The 24,576-nt window shown below is 36.5% G+C and overlaps 2 protein-coding genes across 4 annotated transcripts; one reads left to right on the top strand and one right to left on the bottom strand.

The window, feature by feature from the left end:
• Positions 1–93: 93 nt before the first annotated feature.
• LOC136815664 (YTH domain-containing protein 1-like) lies at positions 94–8,844 on the bottom strand. Of its 3 annotated transcripts, none has more exons than XM_067072109.1 (16): positions 8,459–8,844; positions 8,158–8,271; positions 7,392–8,014; positions 7,197–7,239; positions 6,639–6,851; positions 6,264–6,329; positions 5,900–6,003; positions 5,545–5,598; positions 5,193–5,365; positions 4,985–5,069; positions 4,595–4,722; positions 2,534–2,703; positions 1,725–1,923; positions 1,510–1,615; positions 1,203–1,259; positions 94–906 (listed from the first exon to the last, which is right to left on the bottom strand). In XM_067072109.1, the coding sequence occupies exons 1-16, from the start codon at positions 8,808–8,810 to the stop codon at positions 850–852; spliced, it is 2,544 nt and encodes an 847-aa protein (XP_066928210.1). In that variant the 5' UTR covers positions 8,811–8,844; the 3' UTR covers positions 94–849. The 3 variants fall into 3 exon arrangements, with proteins under 3 accessions (XP_066928210.1, XP_066928211.1, XP_066928212.1); XM_067072110.1 differs by having other exon boundaries at positions 584–906; positions 7,401–8,014; XM_067072111.1 differs by lacking the exons at positions 94–906; positions 1,203–1,259; positions 1,510–1,615; positions 1,725–1,923; positions 2,534–2,703 and adding an exon at positions 3,897–4,090.
• A 7,309-nt stretch (positions 8,845–16,153) lies between these two features.
• LOC136815663 (uncharacterized) lies at positions 16,154–23,719 on the top strand. The gene is made up of 9 exons (XM_067072107.1): positions 16,154–16,427; positions 17,173–17,345; positions 17,807–17,908; positions 20,218–20,333; positions 20,537–20,668; positions 21,000–21,130; positions 21,347–21,396; positions 21,604–21,670; positions 21,927–23,719. Exons 1-9 carry the CDS (start codon positions 16,212–16,214, stop codon positions 23,556–23,558), a joined length of 2,619 nt encoding a protein of 872 aa, XP_066928208.1. The 5' UTR covers positions 16,154–16,211; the 3' UTR covers positions 23,559–23,719.
• The last annotated feature ends 857 nt before the right edge of the window (positions 23,720–24,576 follow it).

Here is a 24,576-nt window from a genome sequence, read left to right as displayed (position 1 = left end):
AAGATATGAAGTATAGCTTTATATATGAGGAACAGCGTATGAAATCTGGCCGTCAAGAATTGTTTGTCAAAATGCTCTATGGAATAGTCAGAATTTTTTTCTAAAAAGTCGCTCTCTTTACTTGTTCATAATTCTTACACTTTGTCCAAAAATCTTTTAAGGGTGTGAAGTCTACTAATAAAATGTAAACTCTAAAATGAAAAGAAAAATAATATACCCTAAGATACTGTTGGCTCTCGTTAATTCGAACTTGAAATCTGATTTGTTCCGATTACCGTTGAGATTTGAATAAGGAAATAAATTTTGTTAACTTATCAAGGCCTCCACTTTGTGGGACTGAGAAGAATTCGAATTACAAAGAGACTAACAATGGTAATTCAAATTAGCGAGAGTCCCCCGTACAATAATAAAAACTATCTGTACACTATCGTTCTGCCGACGTTTTTTTAATACTGTCCATGTCGGTTTTGAATCAATTTCAATCACGTTTACAACAGTCGTCACAATGACAAAGATAATTTTTCAACGAGTGCTTCTAAAGCATTAAATCCGGTACAAAAAAAGTTTAAAAACATAAAAAAAGTAAAGTAACAACATTTCTTTCATTAAAAAATAGCCAACATTTAGACATTGAGCGGTAACAACGTGTTCATTCTTCTCTCACTTTTTCTGACAAACAAGTATTTGGTGTTGAAGAAGGGATTGACACTTCCAAGGAAAGCCATGAAATGAACAACCTTTTAGAAAACAAACTCTTCGCAAACATTTTTGAAGAACAACTCCAATCTTACAGCTAAAAGGTTTTGGATTTTCGTTTTTTTTTCTTCCAATCTTTTGGAGGTCTCGTCATCATCGATGTGATGAGCGGCGTAAAAACTCCTCCGCTGAGGCTGCGTTCGCATCGTACTGAAAAGGAGAAAAAGGTTTTCTAAAGAATTTATGTGCCACAATTTGCTGGTAAATATACTGCAAGCCTTACCATTCAACAAGATATTTACCAACTTAAAAATATATCAAAGCCTTGAATCACGCACTGAAAGTTATCTTTCCAACGAAGTAATATGTCTTTTCTTCTTTCAAGTGCAAAGCATCAAAATGTGCGCGCTGCTACATTGGTTTTGAAAACTTAAACAACTCCAGCATAAAAATTCTTTTATAAAACTCTTATTGCAAAAGAAGTTTTAGTAAAATAATATACTCACCGATCTACTGTGTGATCCACCGTAACTTGATGATGAACCATAATACGAAGAAGAATTCTGCGAGAAAAAAAAACAATACAGTCATTCAAAAAATGAAAAAGATCATTCAAACCCACTGAATATATTGTTCACTTTGAAAGAACGCTTTTCCTTTGAAAATGTGCGACGAACTAAAGAAACCTGTGACATCGAGGCACTTTTCGTTGAGCTAAAACACGATTAGGTTTAAAAAGTTCTTTTACAAACAAAATCAAACGGGTTAGAATAAGTAGAAGATCAATGAGCGTAAAGATATACATAGACTCACCCTGTGCGAAGAGGAAGAGCTTCCCATTTGCTTTTGACGAAACTCGCGAACGTAATCAGAATATGAACCGTGTAAAAGTGTCTCTTCGCGTACCCCGTATTTCGACCTGTACGTAAAGAAAAAAAGAAATTCAAACAGGACTTATTCATGGAATATCTTTTAATAAAGTAGCTGTTTGGAGAGATTTATTCAAAACAAATAACAGCTTGTCTGACCTGTCTTCCTTTAAAAATTCTCGAACGCGGTCTTTGTGTCTTCGGTCACGATTTTCACGCTCGTATCTCCTGTGATCGGGCGATCGTGAACGTTGTTGCCGCATGAAATTATTGCCTTGTTGTCGTCTGTGATCGTGCCGATTGTTGTCCCGATGCCCTCGATGGCGATCCATGCCACCGCGACCACCTCCGAAACGACCTATGGTACCGGATGTACAAAAGATTTAGATCAGACTATATCAGGTGTATTTCTTATGGAAAATGAAATCTTCAATTCAAAATAATAATCAAAGGAAACTGTTTGTATTTCAAGTAATAAGAAAACAACAAGTTTTTCGGTAAAACCATCTTCAGTGCTAGATGTTAAAAAAAGTAAATAAAATTCAAAAAGATACACTATATGCATTATTGTACAAGGTGACGAAAAAAGTTTAGATAAATTAAATGCTATAAAAGAACATAAAAGATTGCACGCTAGGGAATAGTAATTTTTCTAAAAAGAAATAATCTATTAGAAGATAATTGGTCATTAAGTGACGGCTTTTTAATAGCGATAATCGATGCCTCTGTTTGTATTTCATTTTGAAAAATTAAAAAAAAAACACGTTAGTTTGAAGAAGTATGTTTCTGATGTCTCTTGGATAATCAATTTATCTGTTTTCACTTTCTCTCATTCTGAGTCCCGTACAAGGTCAGTCCCCACAATGAAATAAAAGAAAGCCACACCCAGATAGAAATGAATTCCTTTGAAAGAAAATTTAAAATTCGAGGAGAATTCGAGAAGAGTTGAAAATATGTTTTTCACTTACCTCCATTGTGATGATGACCACCATCGCCTCTTCTACGACGAAAATCTCCACCGCCTACACCTACGCCTCCGCCTCTTCTGTTTCTTTGGAAACGCCCTCCACCCCTTCCACCTCGTCCACCCCTATTAAAACCACCACGTCCACCTCTCCAGTCGCCACCACCACGGAATCTGAAACGATACTTGAGCATGATAGTCGGACGTTCTCTGAAAGATGTCAACACTTATTTCTGAACTCATCGAAAGCAGGCCTTATAGAAGACATTACCTTAAAGGAAAAACTATTGGCGGGAATTCACTCAGACGGATGATCGAGAATTTTTTGAGAAACTTAAATTTGTCAGATAGCTTGGAAGAATGAATTTTGCGGATATCTTTCGCTATCGAGAACGCATGAAATAAATAAAATTTGACGGCGATTTATTTTGGCGGATTTAGCTACTTCGTGAAATCCACAAAATTTCTTTCCGCCAAATTCCTTCCTTTAAGTTAAATTTGCTTGCTTAAGATCAGTTTCTCAAAGACGAATTAGAATTCCCAAGAGCAGACCTCAATTGTTTTAAAACTGTTACGAAGACACCAAAAGGTTATTTTCCCATAATTTTATTGAGGCCTGCAACAAATAGCAAAGCGTTGATGGTCTCTTGGGAAAACTAAAAGAATTGAAAAAGACGAATAGTCGGAACCGCGTAGCAAATGATACTACCTGTGTACTAGCAATACCAAGTAATCTATGTTGATTGCCATATAAAAAGTCTGTATTAGCTTGCAAAGTATTGCTTAAGAATAATCCAATCACCAGTTCAAAAGTTCTTTTTTTCTTAAGAACACTTTTAAGGAAAACCCGAAAATGGTTGAACTCGAACTTGAATGAAAATTTCTCTGGATAAAACAACCAAAACACCATTCTTCCACGCCGCTTGAATTATCTTCCATAAAACTTATGCAATGCAAATGGATGGTCGTACTCTGTTACAGTTGTTCAAACTCTAATATCGCTGAACACTGACGTGAGCCTCCACCAACTCCAACAAGCTTTGAACTGTCGAAAATAGGGTACAACGTCACTACAGCATAATACGATTGCAGTGATACACCATCACATTATACAAGTTAAAGCTAGTAAAAAGTTCATTATTAATACCCCGAATGGCACTTTAGGTGGGCCATTTCAAAACAAACTTCTGCAATAAAAGTTCATACACGTAACAGGTTTGATAAAGCACCGGAAACTCTGTGCGGTAAAGGTTGTATCAACCGGTAAATTTGACAGTCTTGTTGACTGAACGCCAACATATGAGTGATATTTCACTTTTTATCGTATGGGAAAGTTCATTTGAGGTATAAAGAGCACTCTAACAACATGCATCGTAACATATTATCTCAAAGACAATTAGTCCTATTTGTAACCGAGCGAACGATTTTAACACGCACACTTTTTATGTGGTACTTTGTAAATAAAGTTCTCATAGAGGACTATGTGATAAAATTTCTCATTAAAAGTTCATTTTTGTTGAAGTAGTAGATGAGGTTTGTGATGAACGCACAAGAAGGTAACCTGTGTAATATACAAGAAAATGTGTCAACGGATCATATTCAACCAACATCTTAACGCAAAACCATCACCCAAACAAATTTAATAGAACAAAAAAAAAAAGAAATTCCGAACTAAACTACAACTTTCTGAAATAAACTGATCCTTTCCGAAACTGAGCTTACTTCATACCCGTGACAGAGGATGAGTCGATAAATAGCACCCACGGCCTAAAGGCTTTGGCAAAGTTTGAAAGTGTGTTAATATTTTTACTGATTTTCAGTATAAATGGGGAAAACTAAAAATTTCTCTCCCGGGGTAAGGTGCAACTTCTTACAGTACAGCTTCACTACCCCAAGCACAAATAAAAGAAAGCAAAATGAAAGGTAGAAAGCCTCCATAGAAAAGATCACCTTCTTAAACTAAACTTTTATCTTAGTGACTTAGTGACTAGGACTTGATGCTATCTTTCTACGAAGTAGGGAAGCCAGTTAAATAACACGGAAAGATAAAGAGAGGGAGAGGAACCTGTCAGGTTTATGATCACCGCCACCACTTTTATATCGTTTTGCATGACGTTGTATTCGTTCGAGATTAATGGTCAGATCATCTTCAAACATTCGGCACAACACTTCACCAACACTCGGTTCAAGCTCCTATGGCAAATGAAAAGAGGAGGAGAGTACAATTATGCAAGTTGCAAAGGGTCATAACATTCGTCTTGCATCAGAAAAGGCTCTTTGAATAAGAAATTATGGCTCCCTTACTTGTTTTAATATTTAAGCCGTCTTTCAGTCATGAAAACGAGAAACTTTATAACGAGAGTTTTCGTGTTCGTACATAATCTTATCTGGAGAAATGTTACGATTTACTGCATCAGATTGTTATAGACCACCATTAGTTTACTGTAAAACATACCTGTCCGTCACGACAAATTTTCACTTCCTTATTTTCGTTCCAAGGGTTCCTGAGGTTTGCGCATTTGGAAAAAGTCACTTCTTTCCTGAAAAGAAGAAAGATATTGTGTAAAAACGTGCTAATTCATTGCTTGTATTGTCAATGGCTAAAAATGCTTTTACCACTCATTACACTTTTAGAATAGAGATTTGTTAAGAAGACCATGTACCTGTTTAACCAGTCAACCTTGAACGTTCCACCTAAAATTCGACGATCGAAACCTGGTGGAAGGACCCAAGGGACGGGGATGCCATCATGACGTGATTCGGATGCAAGACGCGCGAAGCCTTGAAAACGACCGCTTTCTTTGACGCTGAAGACCAAGACAACGTTCGTTGAATGCTGAAAGAAAGAAGTGGCGGAAGAATAAAACAAGAAAACTACATACGTGAAAACGACCTATCAGCACTGGCAAGTAAATACCTAAAGATAAACAGGAAAATTTCAAAACGTTACGTCAAAGGTTTTTTTAATCAAATCGGTTTAAAAAAAAGGTTTTTAATCAAATTTTGTCTACATACCTTGAAAGCATCGTTCAATTTTCGCTCGTTGGCAGGCGGTGTCGCCCATACGCCCTGAAATTGAAGGAGGGAAGTAAAATATTGATTAAAAGACATCCGTTCGGTATTGCCTTTACTCAGAAAAAGCAGAGAATGAAAATGAAATTTAGCAGAAAACTCTGGCCTAGTTCTAAGTAATCGACTTTGAAGTTTCTAGAACCAAAATGTATGAAAATCAAATACTTGATGAAAAAGCCAGTATTTTGTTCGTTTTTTTCCCGACATCAGGAGGTTGTGGAAATTCTCTTTGTGTTGACGCCAAAGAAATGATTAACTAAGATGTTTAATACATTCGATTTGTAAAAATCTTATGTACCTTTGCTTTTGAAAGTGAAACGTTTTCATAATTATTGCTTTTGATGATGAAGTATCTTGCCCCTTTCAACATTTGATCCACCAACTCTTTGTGCTTCTCGTCACCTGCAAGAGGAAACGTCACGGGGAAAAAAGGGGATGATTGCAAAGTTGTTGTAACGTGCATTTTAAAAGTATTCGCAAGCTAAGTTTCGCATGAAAACGTACATAAAAGCCGGGTCAAATCTAGAGTTTTGAAATAAAAAGTCGCGATGCGTTCTGAGCATTTAGCTACTTGATGCTTTTTGGTATCCTGGAAGTATTAGAAGCGACTTTGTTGAAAAAGGATTAGGAGTATGCCACAATGTGGAAAAGAGTGTACTGACTTGGGTGTTTTTTCTTCCTTTTCGTTTTCTTTTTCTCGTCACCTTCTCCGTCATCTTCCAAGTCGTCTGCAAAACAAATGTGTGTTCAATTATTTTTAAAACTCCAGTCTGGTAATATATCATTATAGCTTTATTGTCAAAATGTCTAGTTACATGATCAAAAACTGTGCAAAACAAATCCATTCACGAAATAAAGCTCTAACTGTTATAAACAATAGAAAGAAACAAAAACATTCAAGACCAGAGTATTTTATAATGATTATGGTTTAATTTCAACTCTGTCCTCGAAAGCCTTTTTGAACCTCTTCGCAACAGCCCCATTCAACCAATTTGAGACCTGTTCACAAAAGAATCGTTCAAAGCAAGGGTACTCACCAAGTGAGGAGGATCCAGAGAAATTTGATAATTCCACGGAGAAGCTTCCCGACAATGATCGCGATCGTGAGTAAGAGAAAGAGCTTCCATGATCGGACACGCTTCCATCGTGATCAGAGAAGCCATCCACCACTTTCATGTCAGCATCTTCTTCTTCATCTTCCTCTTCGTTCAAAATGTTCTCTTCGTCCAAAAATTCCTCGTCTTCAATGGCTGAAATGAAGAGTTTTTGTTCTTTGTTCCATTTGTGTGTTATGTGTGTTCAAACTGATAACTAGGTCATCTTCGTTTTTATACTGCCCGTATCGGAACTTACAGTTAAAAAAAAAAATTATATTCCCAAAAAAAAAAACATTTCTAAACTTTGATTTTTACTGAGAATATTTCTCGATGTGAAATGCAATATCTTGCTGGGTAAATCAGTTAACACTTTCGTCAGATGTTTTCGCTGGTAGCCTAGAGAATTTTTTGTCCTATGGGAAGGTCATGACTGAGAACGACGGAGAATCTAAAGCAAACAAGCTTAAAACACTTGGTAGAACGCAAAAGTTAGCTCACCCTCTTCTTCTTGTTCTTCTACTTCTTCTTCTAATGGTTTCTCCTGCAAACATAAAAATGATAAACATTCATTTTGTACAAAAATCTATCTGCAAGATTTTTAGGATATATTGGGAAGAGAAGATATTCAATCACCTATATTACTGAGGAAATTTACATTGAACCATTTAAAGATGTGATAACTGATGGTTTTACCTCCATTACCTCAGAGACGGAGGTGTTGGCTTTAGTCTTTGAAGTGTTTAGTGCGCTATCACTTGCTTTTCGTTTCCTGGTAGCAGGTGACGCTTTGGGAGCTTTATCCTTCTTCACTTTGGTGGCATCAGTTTTGCTTTCATCAGCAGTTGGAGCGACGACAGGTGCTGACTTAACTATTTTCTCTAGCTCCTTGACTTTTTTCTCAAGTTCTGCTTCTTTTTCGGCCTCCGTGGGTTGAGCATTTGTTTCAGTGTCCGGTTTTTTGGTTTCCTTCTTCACCGCCGCCTTCGTTGCCACTTTCTTTTTCTTTTGTGTTTTGGTGGCAGCTTTCTTGCCAGGTGTAGTTGTCGTAGCAACAGCAGAGGAGTCTTTGGTAGTGGCATCACTCACGACATTATCAGTGGTTGAAGCAGGTGCTGTCGTTTTCAGTTTTGCTTTCTTTGCAGGCGAAGGTTTGATTTCATCTTTGGGAGCATCAGGAGTAGCATTGTTGGCGGAGGCACTCTCTATCTTTGACACTGGAGATGCAGTTCCATTTTTAGCTGCAGCTGCTTTGGTCGGTTTCTTTGTCTTTCGTTTTGGTGTTTTCCTCGTCTTAGGGGTCGCTGTCGCTGCTTTTACTATAAAAATGAAAAACTTTTTTTGACAGATGTTTTTTTGTGTTTTAGAGACCAGATGTTCTATTTGCAGCAGTGTTTGTCAAAATGTTTAGTAATTGTGAGGACTGTTTAAGCCTTCTGGGATTTATACATTTTAATGATACCTTTCTTAGCGCTGTTAGTGTTTGCAATTTCGTTATCAAAATCATCTTTTGCTTCATCTCCATCACCTAAGATGGCTTCCAACACATTCATGTCTGTGTCTTGGCTCACTTGACCTGCAAAAAACATAGAGTCAAAGGTTTTTCAATTGTTATAGCAACTTTACTAGGACTGACATAATTTGGTCGAACAAAAACTTTTGTATGGCAGTTGAAAGTGATGCTGGAGTATGTCTCAAACCAGCCCAAACAAGTCTATTCCATGAAAAATACGAAAGACTCACAAAAAGCAATAAAGGCAAACCTTCGTTTTGAACGGGTAATTCCCCAGGTTCGATAGAGGCAGTACTTTCTTGAGACATTTCTTGATCAACCACTGCTTCTGGCTGAGCTTCTTCTTTCGATGTTTCTTCAGTTTCTTCCTTTTTGACGACCGCTTCATCTGCGTTGGTTGCTTGTTCGTCTAGAATGGTGTCTTCTGAAGGAGGAGCTTCGTCAGGCTGTTCAGCTTCCAATATCTTTTCATCAAGAGGAATGTCAAAATTTCCTTCAACAGGATTTTCCATTGATGTATCTTCTTTTGCTTCTTGCTGTTCTTCAGAAATCATTCCTTCACTTTCGGGTTCAATTTTCACTTTAATTTCACTCGAATCCATCTTGCTTTAGTTTTTATTATTTTCTCTTATTCCTCTAAATGTAAAGAAAATGTTTAATGATAACGATTTCTTTGACTTTTCGCTCAACGAGATATTGATTTTTTCTTTAAGGTGAAATGATTGTGATAATTTGCTTTTTATCTACTTGCTCAACATCTTACATTAATCAATTCCCCCTTTTTTAGTAGTCTTTCTTCTGTTTTCATTTCAGAGAATCCTAATATATAAACTACAAAAGGATTGTTTTGTAAAAACATGAAACTGCCAGTATTGAAACAATAATTTTCATTACTTCAACTACGATATAACGCTTCTAACTTCGGTTGGTTAAGCACTCTTTTGATGGATAAAAGCATTGCTTCAACAAAATAAACTACAAAACACATTTTTCTTTTTAAAGAATCTAAAATGATACTAGATCTACAATTTCAATTTATTGACTGGGGGAAACAGACAAACAATTCAAAAATAATATTTAGAAGCTTTAACAAAAAATTATGATAAATGTAAGCAAATAAACAAACCGATCAGACCCCTACCTGAAGAAGACAACATAACTGTCAAAGACAAACTATTGCAGAAAAACTGAACTTTAGGAGAACTTTTAATTAATATTCAACAAGCTTAGTTGACTTAATGTATATGAACAAAAAAAGTATAAAAATATTAGAGAACCTAACACTTACTTTCCACTGCCAAATAAGCAAGCTCAGTTTGTCCTACATGGCCCTCAGCGTGCGAATGGAATTGAGGAGGCCAAAAAAATATGTCGCCACCATGGTTGGGCGACGAAGAAAATTTTCTACTTTTCACCCTTATTTCACCCCTCTAAACGGTATATATAAGATCTTTTAAAGTAAAAAAAAATTACTTTACAAAATATTGAGGGGGCCATGGCCCCCCTGCCCCCCCCCCCGGTGACGGGGGCCATGTCCTAAGGATGTAAATGTTTCATATACATAAAACAACCTTTTTACATACGTCTTATAAATTTAGATTGAGTTTCTAATATGCCTGAAAGGCCATCTGTAAAGTTCAAAGCTCGACAAGTATTTTGGCCTAGATAAACCCCTGCATCTGTTATTTTGGATTAAATGAGCAGCCAGAGCTTTGATACCACCCTTTTAGCAGTTTTGGTGTAATTTAAGGGATCTTTTTCTACAAAAAAGGACATCATTTACAAGCAAGTGGCGAATGGCCTAATTATAGGGGAATGCTTCCCTCTGTTGAGGTCGTACTCAATCGCATGGGATAGAATGCATAATGGTGCATACTATTATTGCTTTAAGTCTTTTTTTTTCATTTGCTGTACTAAATTTTATGAAGAAACAACAAAATAATCATATTGGGTTGAAAATTGTGCCCATTGGAGCCCTAAACGAGCCATTTTAAGGCAATTTTGGGTAGCAAAATGCTTTTTTGGCCAATTTTGCAAGTTCATAAACTTTAAACTGATTAATTCACATGTCTGGAATTTTCAGAGATAGAAGTCTTGAATAAAGTCTTTAAGCAAAATGAATTTCAAGTTTTTAACTTTTTTCAAAAATTCATAAAATTTGAAAATCGCTTTTTAGCAAAAAAAAAATCATATTTATCAAAATATAGCATTTTTTAAGGCAAGCTTTCTACAAACTTTAAATGCTGACTGAAAGTTTTTTTTGCAGTGATAGTATTCTGGAAATACTCCAGGGAAATCCAAATCATTTCGGTCTGGGATGCGCCTATGTCCGCCATTATGGAAATAAAATCCCTGCTAAGAGCCATTTTTCAGGCAAAAACCCAAATTTGGACTGAAAAAAACTCTACAATGACAATAGACATGGGCCCAGATTTTCTTGCAGTGATAGTATTCTGGAAATACTGCAGGAAAATCAAAATCTGGGTTTGGGATTTGGGTATATCCCCCATTTTAGAATTGAAATTCCTGCTAAAAATCGCAATATTTCAAGCAAAATATCCCACTTTTTGACTGGAAAAATCTTCAAAATGGCAATAGACATGAACCGAAAATCTTTTTGCAGTGATAGTCTTCTGGAAATACTCCAGGGAAATCAAAATCGTTTGGGTTTAGGATTTGGGTATATCCGCCATTATGGAATTGAAATATGTGCTAAAACTGGCTAAATTGGTGGAGTTATCAAAACAAATTTGTTGTCAAAGAGATCTAACAGTAAGTGAAAATACAGCACAGGCCAGATATCAACAAACCCATGTCCCAAGTTGGAGCAGTTGACGGTAACAAGTAGTCATTCAACTTTATTTGTTTAAATCCTTGATTCTAAGAGATGAATTTTTTCTTATCTTGTTCTCAAAGAAAGCAGGAATTTGATGCAAGTGTTATTTTTTCAAAGAATCCTCTCTGATTGGATGTCATGAAAGAGCTTCACCTTCATTTGATTGGATATACTTCTTTTTAAGCAATCGTACAACAATTTTTTGATTGGAAAAAATAAAACAATTGATATCGCTGTGATTGGATAATAAAATATTTGGCACTTTCACAAGCGTTTGCAATTGAACAAAATAAAACAATCTAAATATTTTCTAGGGGGTGAAATTTTAGTTTTTCTTCTATTTCTTCATGTTTGCCAATCCGGGGAGTCTTCATATAATACCGTAAGTTGGCCTAATATTGACATGTTCTAATTTCGTCACCCTTCTTTATAGATGGGAATAATCAGAACGTTGGAATCGCTATTTTTTAACTATTTTTCTTTTACCAATCAGAGAAAAAAGATCTTTTGTCTGTAACTTCCCAACCTTCCCATTATTCCTATCTCTAAAGAAGAGTGTCAGAATTAGAAGAGGGATGTCGGTATACGATATTAAATCCCCAACTTAATCTTGAGTTTTGAAATCTCCAAAATTGGTAAACAATCATTTTTTCCCATTTAAAGCCCTTCTCTTTGATCTTTTATTGGTTTCTTTTGTAGATTTCTTGCGTCATCAATGACTTGCACAAATTCTTCAAATGGAAACACACAGATTTTACCAAGCTGTCTGATTAACCCCCTATTTTCTACTTTCCTATCTTCTATCCTGATTTTCTGACTTTCTGAAGTGGTTTCTAAGTGTTTTCTAAGTCTTTGTTGTTATGCTAAAATCGCACAGTGGATGAGCCAAATGGAGCCCACATACTGCGAATGCGTAATTTATCGTTCTTTAAATCCGTTTTAGTGGTTAAATAGCGTGCTAAGAACTAAGGGGAATGAATAGGTCTGTTTACAGTATACCATGCCCCACCATTCCAGAATAGACCTTTTTTCAAAGAGGACGTCCTGTTGAATAATTATGTAGTCCAGCCATAAAAACAATGATAGAGCCATGCATAATTACTGTATCATGCATATTGTAATAATTATGCATGGTTTTATCATTGTTTTTCTGCTGGACTACATAATTATTCAACAGGGTGGCCTCTTTGAAAAAAGGTCTATTTGTCTGTAACAGAGGGGCGGACGACACAGAATTTCAGAGGGCAAAAGTTTTCCCCAAAATTCAAAATTTCCCAGGCGAGAGAAGAAAATGTATGAATTTCTAACCAAGGCAATTGTAATTGAATTAAAAAAGGCAAAAAAGAGTGGAATTTCCGATGGGTCGTGGCTTCTTCGTAAAGACGAAAGACAGATCTGGACTTATTTCGTACTTTCCAGTCTCTTGTTCGTAGTTTTTCTGACTTTCTGGTTCTGTGTGAGTTATTTTCTATGTTTTCTAACTTACTGAATGACTTACCGACAGATCGCCACCGGTGGGATTCGAACCCACTAAATGCAAAGCTCCGATGTTTTGAAACCCAATGTCTTATCCACTGCGCCACGGATTCATGCCGAAACAGCGTTTCTGACGGCTATTTATATTGTACAAACTACAGACCAGACTGTATTAAGAGAAAATCACAAAAAAGTGCTTTTTTCGAGCTCCAACCCTAACCCTAACTGATAATAACCAAATTCCTAGCCAATCTGATACGTAACCACACCCAAACCACACAAATACCCAACCCTACCAGGTCGCCTGCAGGTCCTGACACTATTCCCGCATGCCGGATCCGAAAAATAGGTACATATCTTTCGCTTTTTTACGAAGAAGCCTTCACCTTTTCGATGCATTTTGCAAAAGTACATGGCATATGGATTTTCATCGGAATTTCCGACCACCACTGGAAAAGAAAAATTATTTACAAGGCTAGAAAAAGATTAAAAATGCACGTCGTCCGACGGGGGGTAGAGTCCCCTGCCCAAATGGCTACCTGTGGACAAAAAAGCCTCGTAAGAAAAAACGCTTCAACTCCCACTCCAAAAAATACTTGTCCAAAACGATGAATATGTTAGAAAGCATTTCTGTAAAAAACAGCTCGATACAGTTTTTTTCGTTTGAAATATTGATAAAAAAGTTGACGCAATCAGCTTCGAAATTTGACGTCCAGTCAGCGACCGACCAAACTCAAAAAATGAAAAAGAAGACTCTACATTGCGATTAAAAAATTCCAGACGCGAAGAGAAAAAAACAGACATAAAAAATTCCCGCGTTTTTATCAAATGAAGACTCTCCATAGACCGCCACTTTCAAAACAAAACAAAAACAAACTTTAGAAAAAAATGGCGACTTGAAGAAAAATTCTGAAAAAACATGCCGAAGGGAAATGTCCAAAAATCGCAATCGAACCAATCGAACGCAATCGAACGCAATCAAACGCGATCGAATGATTGCGATTCGATTGCCGAACACAATCGAATCTCAATCGAACGGCCGATTCTTGGGTAATATTCGATTGTGTTCGATTACGTTCAAGTAACGTTCGATTGGTTCGATTGATAGTCAACCTATGTTTAATTGGTTCGATTGATTGTAAATTACCTTCGATTGATCTTCGATTATGATTATTTTTTCGATAAGTTTGATTGCGATTAAATTAAATTTGATCACTCCTTTAAAGCTCTTTTTAGCGTGGACGGCCGAGTGCGTAAGTAACCGTACTAGAATGAATAAAATAGAATACAACTGAATCAATCGAACGCAATCAAACATAAGCGAATACAATCGAACGTAATCGAAGCAATCGAACGGCAAATTCTGGGTAATATTCGATTGCGATTCGATTGCGTTCGACAATTGAATCGCAATTATTCGATTGTGTTCGATTGCGTTCAATTGATTCGGCGTTCGATTCGTTCGATTGACACCGTCTGGAAATGTAAGTGAGCTATTTTAAAACAAAAGAACGAGTGTAAATAAATGTAAATACGGGAAAGCTTATGAGTTTTTTTATCATCCTGATCAATTAATACAACCTTACCTGCAAGTAGAGCACTGATTTTTCCTTTCTCGCGATCGGTTGCAGACTGGTACGTCGGTCGGGAACTGGGCGCCCAGTGCCCGGGCACTAGTACCGCTCGCTTCGAAAGTTTTTTATTCTAAGAAGATCGCCTCAAATAAAAAATCAAAACAAACACGAAGAGCATGTTAAAAGTTGTCTAACCGTTGGTCGAAAAGGATTTTCAAAAAAGTAAAAAGTAAGTGAAAAATTTGAATCAAAAAATTTCGGTCGCCAACTGGGCAGGGTACTCTATCAGTCAGGATTAACCGCCTAAATAGGAACAAATTTTTCGATTTCACAAATATTCCTATCTAGGATATAGGTACTTATCTAGGAATATTTTTTATTCTAAGATTAGAATATTTTAGAAATTTTTATTTTACACTAAAACTAAAAAAAGTCGCATGTATCAATTATTGCGCGCGCAGCGCGTATCTCGTTTGGTAAAATGTGCGCGCGATATACTAAATTGGTCCGTATATGGCTAAACTTTTTTGAAAATTCAGTGTTTCGAGTATGACTACATGAAACCAAAATCTCGTGTTTCCTCAGATCGCTCCGTTTCGGCACTAAATCCTCATATTGCAGCAAAAGAACTCCTATGATTGGTTTGTTTTCCCCGTTTTCCCGCGCGTTTATTTATTTGAACCGGTTGCCATTGCCTACCTACAAAAACTTTCTCTTCTTGCCAGCACATCAGCTCAGCGTGCTGTGGATTTGATTGGAATGACACTTATTTGGATCATCTGGCCAGATGATTTGGTTATTAATACTGTTGGTCTTCATCATAGATTTTCTTCTGATGGTTACAACAAAGAGAGTTGTCTACACTTTCTATACATGATGATTAAACTGCTGTTGCCAAACTATAGCCTAGCTAGGGAAGTACCACCTTTCGTACAACAACTATAACTGTTGGTCCTTCACACTTTTTCTTTGGTTTTTGTGCTTTATAAAGAGTTGAACTGGATCATGACAAGAAATGGTTGATGATTATATTATTCCTTCCTGGTTTTGATGTTTTGTTTCCATTCTGTTGGTTGGTTGAAATAAAAACAGAGCAGGATGGACACAATATTTGTCAACTTTCAGAACAAACTAACTGCAATTTTGCCTGTATATTTACATAAATTGTGGTGACGAAGAAGAGTCGTTTTTGGTGGTCTATTTCCAAGTTATCCAAGTGTAAGTAAAAGAAATAAAGATTTGAACCGCTTATATGTAGGTTTGAAAACCTACAAGTAATGGACCTCCTATAGCTTTATCTGAATAAATCTTGTTGAAAACCTTCTGTCAGGTTTCATTCCATTTTATATACACACGGTGAACCAGTCTCCATGATTTCCTGATAATTAAAAATTGGAACTCTCCTGTGGGCGCAATTTGGCGTACCGCCATCGCAAAATATCTTTCATGAAAATTTATCTTATTCTAACGCTAATATAATCTAGATAGGAAACAAATATTAAATTTAACCCTCTTTTGCTCGTATTTCAAAATTTCACGATAAAAAAAAATTATTTTCTCTAATGGGCGTTGAATCGCTATTGAATTTAATGATGTTATAATCAATGTCATGTAATTTTGTCAGTGTCGTGCATATTTTGTCAACATCCTTTTCATTGGATAGATACCACTAAAATGTACAAGATAAGTAAACATAAGTTTATCGCCTGCAAGCACAGCTTAGCTAAGCGCACCTCTCTTATTCATTAATATCTAAGAATTGAAGCAGGCAAAGATTCCTGTGCGGGCTGATGACGGACGAAGGTTTTTTTAAGATATTTTCAGTTATAATCCAAAGTAGAACAACTAAACATAGAAAGGGGGTATTTTTAGTGCTCTATACAATGATTGGTTTGGGTTTTTTTTTAATTCTACCCTGATTTGAGAAATGTCTGTTAATAACCATAATTTTTTGTCTTTTTTGAGAAATCAGGGAAAAAGTGCTGCTAGATGTTTGTTCCAAAAAAGTTTTATCCTTATGGACTAATTTGTTTGACCTTTGATTTTTTCCTATTTTTAGCAAAATAAAAATAAAAGTAATAAAAACAATTGGCTGAAATAATGTGTACAACAAAATAATGTGTAATTGTTGCGGTGGGGACAGCTACCACCCAAAAAATAAAGTTGTACCTGACGAAGTTGGTCAAGCACAATATGGCCGAACAAATGGATTAAGCTGCCCTTTGCACCCACTTCAACTCATTGGATGGTTCTTCATCACATTGTTTGGAATAACTCATTTTGGTATACTTGTTCATTATCTTCCCTCTGAATGGGTGCCATTTGGAATCATCGTATCTTTTCATCATTTGTTGTTTCATTTTCATGCTGAATATTTTATTAGTTTGAGGGCCAGTACTTTAATGGGATAAATTTTCGCGGGGATTAATTTTTGCGGATTTCGCGGATTTGGGTGTCATCCGCGAAAATAAGTCCCATTGGAAATTTGGAAAAGGCCCATCCGCGAAAATTAGTTTCCGCAAAAAAATTGAATTTTTTTTGCAATCCGCGAAATTTCTATTTTTATCAAGTTTTGATAGTTGTAATACATATCTCCTCGCCCTATTCCAAAACACCCTCTTATTACTTGAAAAATAAATTCTTGATTTCCCTGGAAAAATTTTATTTCAATGTTTTGACCCTTTTCAAAAATTTTAATTTGTACCCCAATCCGCGAAATTAAATCCCCACGAAAAATCAGGAAATCCCTCATCCGCAAAAATTAATCCCCGCGAAATCTTAAAATTTCGTGGATGAGCTCAACCGCGAAATTTAATCCCCGCAAAAATTTATCCCATTAAAGTAGTCAATTATTATTGATGATGATGACTTGATTCCCCCTAAAAAGAATGCCCTGTCCGGTATCAAGTAGTCTAGGAGTTGTCTTGTTAGAAACGCCAGTGCTATAGTTTTATTCTGCCTGCATTAACACACTGTTTTAAATTGAGTGCATTGATCTAATCATATATTTCATTCTACATACAAAGGTTTAAAGCCTTTCCTCAGAATATCATATCCTTAACTTACCTTTAAAAAAAGTTTCCTGCATGTGGCTACGTCATTCATTTGTTTTACCACTTCTTTGCTTTGATTTTGGACCCAGCCGACCCTGCTGTTCGAAGAAAAGGAAGCTTTTTGAGGAAGATCTTTGATCGATCCAAACATACTCATGTCATTGAGAACAGCTTCTGTTACATATGCCAAACACAAGTGTAAGTAATGTTGCTCCCTTCAGTACCCGAGTACTATTGTGTAAAAGGTGAAATTCAGAAAAAATAATCCTGTGAATTATTTTTTAATCACCTACTCTCGGGTACCTAATACTAATAGCCGGGGGGGTTGGAATAAGCGGGGGGGGGGGGCTGGAAAAAATCTCAAAACTTAATAAGCAGGGGGGTTGGAATAAAAGTCCTGGGTGGAAAACTTTTGAAAAGGAGGCTAATACAGCTAAATTAGGACAAAAGAGGGAACTTTCAAAAACATTTTCCCAAAAATTTATAAGCGGGGGGGGGTTGGAATAAGAATGTCCTGGGCGGAAAATTTTCGAAAAATTAATTAGCGTACCCGAGAGTAGGTCATCTACAAAGGACAAAACGGATACTTGAGCCTGCCATTCTGTAAGGCTTCTTGTAATCATGATGGAAAACATGAACCATGTTTTTTCCATTTTCAGATCTTCTCGAAGCAAGCATTGTTCAGCTTGCAATAAATGTGTATCAGATTTTGATCATCATTGTAAATGGTTGAATAACTGTGTGGGTGGACGAAATTATAAGTAAGTATTACAGTGGGGCTTTCGCATGTCTTCACGTGTGCGCGAGGCTCGCGCGCTACGAGTACAAAATGTATAGGTGTTAGAAATCCAATTTATTCAGACTCGTTCAATGCGAGTGCTTTTGATTTCCCTCCCAACACTCAACTCGTACCTTTTATAAAAGGCCTATTTAGTTTAGTATAATAAGTACGTGCTATTCAACCGCTGATTAATAGGAAAGCAAAGCTATTTATTTTGAATTAATAGGGAAGCGAGTGAGTATTTTACTGACGTTTTATATTTCAAAGCCTCCTATCTTAAGTAAAGAAGATACAGCTGAAACATTTGTGAAAAGTCTTTTATTTATTGAATAATTAAAGCGTCCAAAAGATGAGATAAACAATATCCAGGGTTTCAATTATAGCTTCGCACTTTAGATTTTAGCGCCCAAAAAGATTTCCTAACGAAAATACGAAGTTAAAAAACTATAGAGAACACCTATTTTGCTACTTCTTTCATTTGTTTATCAATTGCTTTATGAACCACTACACTTACTTCGCTAATTTATCACTTGTTTAATATATTGCTTTTATCTACTTACCATTCGCTACTTTATTCATCGTTTATCTATTGCTTTTTCCTACTTGCTACTCTAGTCACTCGTTTATCTATTGCTTTGGGTCAACTTTACCTACTAGTGTCGCTACTTTATTTTCATCGTTATCTATTGCTTTATCGACTTACCACTTCGCTACTTTATTCACTCGTTTATATATTGCTTTATAAACTCGTTACTTCGCTACTTTATTCACTCGTTTATCTATTGCTTTATCTACTTGCCACTTCGCTACTTTATTCACTCGTTTATCTATTGCTTTATCTACTCGACTACTTTATTCACTCGTTTATCTAATGCTTTTTCTACTTGCCACTTCGCTACTTTATTCACTCGTTTATCTATTGCTTTATAAACTTGCTACTTCGCTACTTTATTCACTCTTTTATGTATTGCTTTATCAACTTGCCACTTCGCTACTTTATTCACTCGTTTATGTATTGCTTTATAAACTCACTACTTCGCTACTTTATTCACTCGTGAAATGCAACCGATACATTAACCATATAAACAAAGTATTGCCAATATAGTGGTTAAACGAGGGGGGTAAAGCTTCAGGACACTAAAAAAAGATAGCTACTTTCATTGACGTTTTTCATCAGTGTTTTTTGTTAACATTGTCAGCGTAACAAAATAAGGGTTAAAACTTTTTTTCCAAAATGAATCTGCCAGAATAAATTTCTGGACAGGGGAGACAATTTAAAATGTCCAGCATTTGTATATTAGTACGTCACATTCAGATCAGGAAGTCTTAATTTAATATTTTTATTAAATTTCTAGTTGTTTCCATTATATTTGTATTTTATTTAATTTTCTATTATTCAATTCTTTTAATAGAAACAACATTTGTTTCCGTTGTTTCCTTACTACATTCTGAAATCTTAGACCGAAAGAAAAGTAAAAATGAATTAAAAAGGAGAAAAGAAAAAAGTTTACTTTCTTTCATTTGATTTCAAGCCTTTTTAGTTCCATCCTAAGCACAATAGAATTTTATAAAACGAATTTAAGCAACTGTTAAGCGCCCAACAATAGGAGCACTCGCATATAAGAAGACACTCAACACGCAGACTATTGTTTTATGTTTGCACTACATAATAGCTCGCAAATTATAATAGGCTTTTGACCTGTTTTAAATAGTTTGAGTGTCCCTATTAATTCGAGGCTACGAGTCGGCAATAAATAGGTTTTCAATAGTGAAAGAAGCCGCTTGCGAGTCTCTGACACGCAAGGTTCGCGTACGTGTAAAGACATGCGAAAGCCCCACTGTAATTGTATTCATGGTTCTGTTGTTCTTACTCAAGTGAGTGCCTAAAAGATTCTGATGGATTCCTCTGGTAGATTCAAATTTATTTTCATGTTTATCTGATATTCAGATGGCGAATTGGCGGCCCCACGCTTAAATTCTCAAAGGAGTGGGCCAATATCCCATTGGAGTGAAATAATAGTGTAATTTAAACCTGAAAATAATTCAATTAGATCCGCCAATCCACGAAAATGGGGGATTGGATCCAGGCGCACACTACAAAATCCTTTGATGCAGTTCTGCAAAATTCCCTAATTTAAACCTTCTAGATGAAGAAAAATTTCTGCATCTGGGTGCCAGATAATGTTCGACAATGAGCTAGATACTTCTTTCACTGCTTGAAAATGAACTTAGAGAAATGACAAACAATAACGCCTGGTAACTCTATACAAAGTACTTGTTTTAATTTAGGTTGTTTCTTGGATGCTGTATCTCAGCTATCCTGACAGCTCTGTTGATGTTTGTCATCGATTTCTACTTGATGATTGCTTATTACACTGATCAGGAGAATGTTCTCAAGCGAGCTGGTAAGTCATTAGCGCTTATTTTTTTTAGTTTTATTTGATATTTTGACAGAAAATTCATTGAATGCTTTCATGAAGTAAAGCCTCTTTACTCTTGTTTCACCGATGAAAGCGACACAACTTAAGTTTCGATGTTAGTTTTTAAGTTTAGCCTAGGAATATATTCTACAATCTTACAAATAATGATTTATAATATTTTACTTTAGTATTGAACACTTGGCAGTTGTTTGTTCCAGTTTGCAAAGAAGCATACATCATTTTCGTCATTGTCAATGGATTATTATTATTGATTGCAATGCTTCTCATTGGCCATCTACTGCTCTTCCATTGTTATCTACGTAAGTTATCTATTTTTTTATGTCTTTCTGAGATGTTTTTGGTTTTATATTGATTTAGCCAGACCTAGTCGGTTAGGGTGCAAGAGGAGTTCACATAGCTAAGTAATACAATAATCTCCTCTATTCTGGAGGTATTCAGACCTACCTCGTGTTAACAAAAAAAACATTTTCTTCGGTATTTCTATTTCATCCAAGTTCCGGGTCCAAGTTGTCTAGTAATTGTAATCTTCTGTAAAATTATCAAATTGTGAAATTCGCAACTTCAACAGTGTACTTTTCTTGAAGTGACTGTGAAACAATCATTGCTGATTACTGACTTCAAACCTTTCAGTTTGCAAGAACTTGTCTACGTACGACTATATCATGCAGAGCCGAACAGCCACGTCTGCGTCCAAAGCTTCATTACCATCAGACGTGGAAACAGGAGACGAGCCTGCACCACCAGTACTCAGGCCACTATCGGTAAGATAATGTGGTGATAGATTAGATGGATAATAGATAGATCATTTTAAAAGCGTGTTTGCTTTCCAATCTGATTTAGGCCTTTTCAGAAGTCTATATACTCCAAGTGCATCAATCCAGGCTACCAAACTTAACAAAAATTATACTGAAATTAAACTTCAACACCATTGCTAATGAAACTGTTCATCGTTGACTTCAATTATTTTGACATTTCAGTCACAATCGCATACATATCAAGAGGTCGATGATGTCCGTAAAGAAAAGAGGTAGGGCAAAGTAGATTTATTAAGCTGTTTTCTCAAGCTGCCTTCTCTTATCAAATCATTTTTTAATGCTGTAAGGGTTTAATACTTAATTTAGATAGAAATTTTAGGAATTTGGCTCATGTTGTTTTAAGGCCAATTATTTCTCCCGTTGCACCTTGTTCACGGATAACGACACTTATTATGTTTCCACCGATACGTACTTTTCAGTTCTTACGAGATGACCCACATCGAAGAAGACAAAACGTACGTCAAAATCATCGACAAAACAAAACAGGTAATTTCGTAATTTTATTTAATATGATATTATTGTTAGCCGAATAGTAAACATTTAAAATTTCAAGGAAGTTGCTTTTTTTATCAGAAACAATGTCCGTTCAATTTTATTCATACCCATATCCAATTTTCCTGATTTTTTGTAAGTTTTCTAGATATTCTTTTTGTAACATATCTTGACAAAACTCTAATCTAGTTTTTTTCCAGTCTCTCTAGACTTTGATTTTAATACGTTGCTTTTATTGACTCTTTCCCAGCCTTCAACTGAACAACCTTTACCAGTGGTCGAAGAAATAGTCACCAACCAGAACGTGACAGTCGTTGAGACAGCCATAGATGTTGCAGACAACCATCAGCAGCCACAACAAGAAGAGGAGAGACCGCCTTCTTCAACGTCCTCGGCTCACAAGAAGAAAAAGAGAAAGAAGGAGCGTTCTTCCAGCAAGATTGGCCTCATCCGCACTGATGACGACGAAGACAACGACTCTTTGTCTTCTGCACGATCCCATAATTCATTGCGATCGGCTGAAGAAGAACGTTACATTCAAATGCAGAACGAACGCGTAATGCAGAATTTCCAAGTCATGGGTGCCAGTACACCCAATAGCGGGCGCGAAAGTAAATCGCACCCTGTTCCGTTATCCGAGGAGTCTGCGTACGAGAATATGAAAGAAACGACACGAATCGAGTCTGTTGCCTCTAGACCTCGATCTCCATCACCGAAACAATCACAGCGCATTTCATTTGCTAATCAACAAAACGATTACGTCATGCGAGTCGCTGATAAACGAGCTTCCAATAGTTCGTTGTCTACTCTGGCGCTTCAAGATCATGACGAAGTCGGACAGCTCATTGCGGTTTCTCCTAAGATACCATTATCACCGCATCGGGAAGAATCGTTCGAAAGTAAAACGTCATCCAAACGTAGTAGCGCTCCCTCTGCTACCAAATTGATCGAAGTATCCAGTAAATCGTCCGGAATCGAAGCAGACGCTGATATCATCGATGAAGAAGACGAAACAAAAGACAGACCAGATTCACCTGCCATCAGTCTGTCGGCCGCGCGTCCGTTAAGTGGTCGCCCTGAATCAGCCAAAGGAAGTGATATATCACGTATTTCACTATCTAAAGGAGGTCGTTTACAGAGTCCTCGTGTTAGTGTAGTCTCAGAGATTACGAACATCACATTAGCCTCTGAGAAATTTGGTACTGAAACAGAGTTAACAGGAGCTGTTCCCGTTGACGAGCAGAGGCCACAAGATCTTGTTTTGAAGGATGCTTTTTCGGAGAGTGCAACGCTTGTGTTTGAAGACGAATTCGCGAACGATAACGACCAAAACATTGATTTCCTACAACAGTCTATATTAGCGACCGAAGAACGACAGCGTGCCTCTAAAAGTCCTCCGAGAGACATACCAGCTGAGGAAAAGAAAGCTCAGGATTCAGGAATGTTGAGTGACGCTGATAGCCAGAAACTGGGCAAGTACGTTGACGCTTTTAAGCGACGCAGAGCTTCAGATCAATATTCCTTTGGCTCTGATTCTGCGGAGTCAGAAAATGGCGTGCCTTTGGCTACTCTTAATGAAGACTCGGACAGTTATGAGCTTTTGGACACATTGAAACGGGTAAAGAAATTGAGTGATGCTTTCCCCAACGCTATCGATCAAGAGAAATTAAAGAAACGCTCTTTACCGACGCCCAATTTCAAGAAACAGGAATCTATGTCTGAACTCTCTGTGGTCGAGTACAATCGAAAGAAAAAGTTGAAGAAAAAACGCCCTGGCAGCTCAACTTCAGGTGGAAAACACCTTCCACCCATTCGAGGGCGCCGTCCTTTGGCAGGTGTTGAGGAAGAAATGCATGCAAGCGATACAGACGATATGATTTAAAATTATTTCTTAACGAGGGAAAGTTTGTTGGTTTGTTGAAATTTCCAACTTTTTTTTGTATATCATTAAGAGTTAGTTGTACCGGCTGCGCCAAGAAAAAATATACACGTTTGTCAAGATATTGCAAATATACCAAAATTTAAGGTGAGGTTTCCTCTATAGAATAAAAAAGGAATCTGCAAAAATATTTTACCATAAGCTCACAATATCTTGACAAATATGTCGTCGCATAAAAATAAAAAAGCTTTAAGTCAAATTTTTGGAAAATTGAGTTATGACCATACCGATGCTTTAATTACACCCTATTTTTTATCGATTTTTTTGGCTTAAATCCATCAAAAAGTAACCTAAAGCTTTAAAGCTTTTAGACAAATAACAATGTTACTTTTCACTTTATTTTCAGGGTAAAAAAGCATTAAGTCACATCAGTTTAGGAGGGCAAAAAGTCCAGAGTGGAAACAATTTTGGACTCGAGTATTTTTTAACACAAAAATATTTCAAATGTTAATGGTTTTTCAGGATTTAAGGAGAAATGATTTAAAGTCGATTTTCTCAAAGCAACAAAAAAGGACTTATTTTGATGCGACGATGTATACTTTTTCTTAGTGCAGTGCCGTAGGAAGCATTTCCATATTGGGGGGGGGCTGAAGTTTAGTGACGCCGCGAGGGCCAACCATGGTTTGGCCCGAGGGGGGAAATTTGAGCTCTAGATTGCTTGAAAATGCACTCAATTGTGACAATTATGACAAATTAAAAAAGAAAAACTTTGCATTTTGCAAAATAACCACTTTTGAAAAAATTATTGGGGGGGGGGCATAGCCCCAGTTGCTACGGCACTGTAGTCCACCCGGTATAGTATACAAATCAGTTCGAATTTTTCTCTTCAAAACAAGACAGGACTCCCAACGTCATTCGTAAAAGCAAATTTTAATACAAACTTATTGTTTCCTTCCCTCGTTGTTAGATGTTTATGTTTGTTCAAAAAGGTTTTTATTTTTAAATTTCAAAGCTTGAGAAA

Source organism: Clytia hemisphaerica, unplaced genomic scaffold, assembly GCF_902728285.1.
Source record: "Clytia hemisphaerica strain Z4C2 unplaced genomic scaffold, Clytia hemisphaerica genome assembly, whole genome shotgun sequence".
Classification (NCBI taxonomy): domain Eukaryota; kingdom Metazoa; phylum Cnidaria; class Hydrozoa; order Leptothecata; family Clytiidae; genus Clytia; species Clytia hemisphaerica.
Note: the sequence above shows the minus strand (reverse complement) of the source record. Positions and strands in the feature narration are given on the sequence as shown.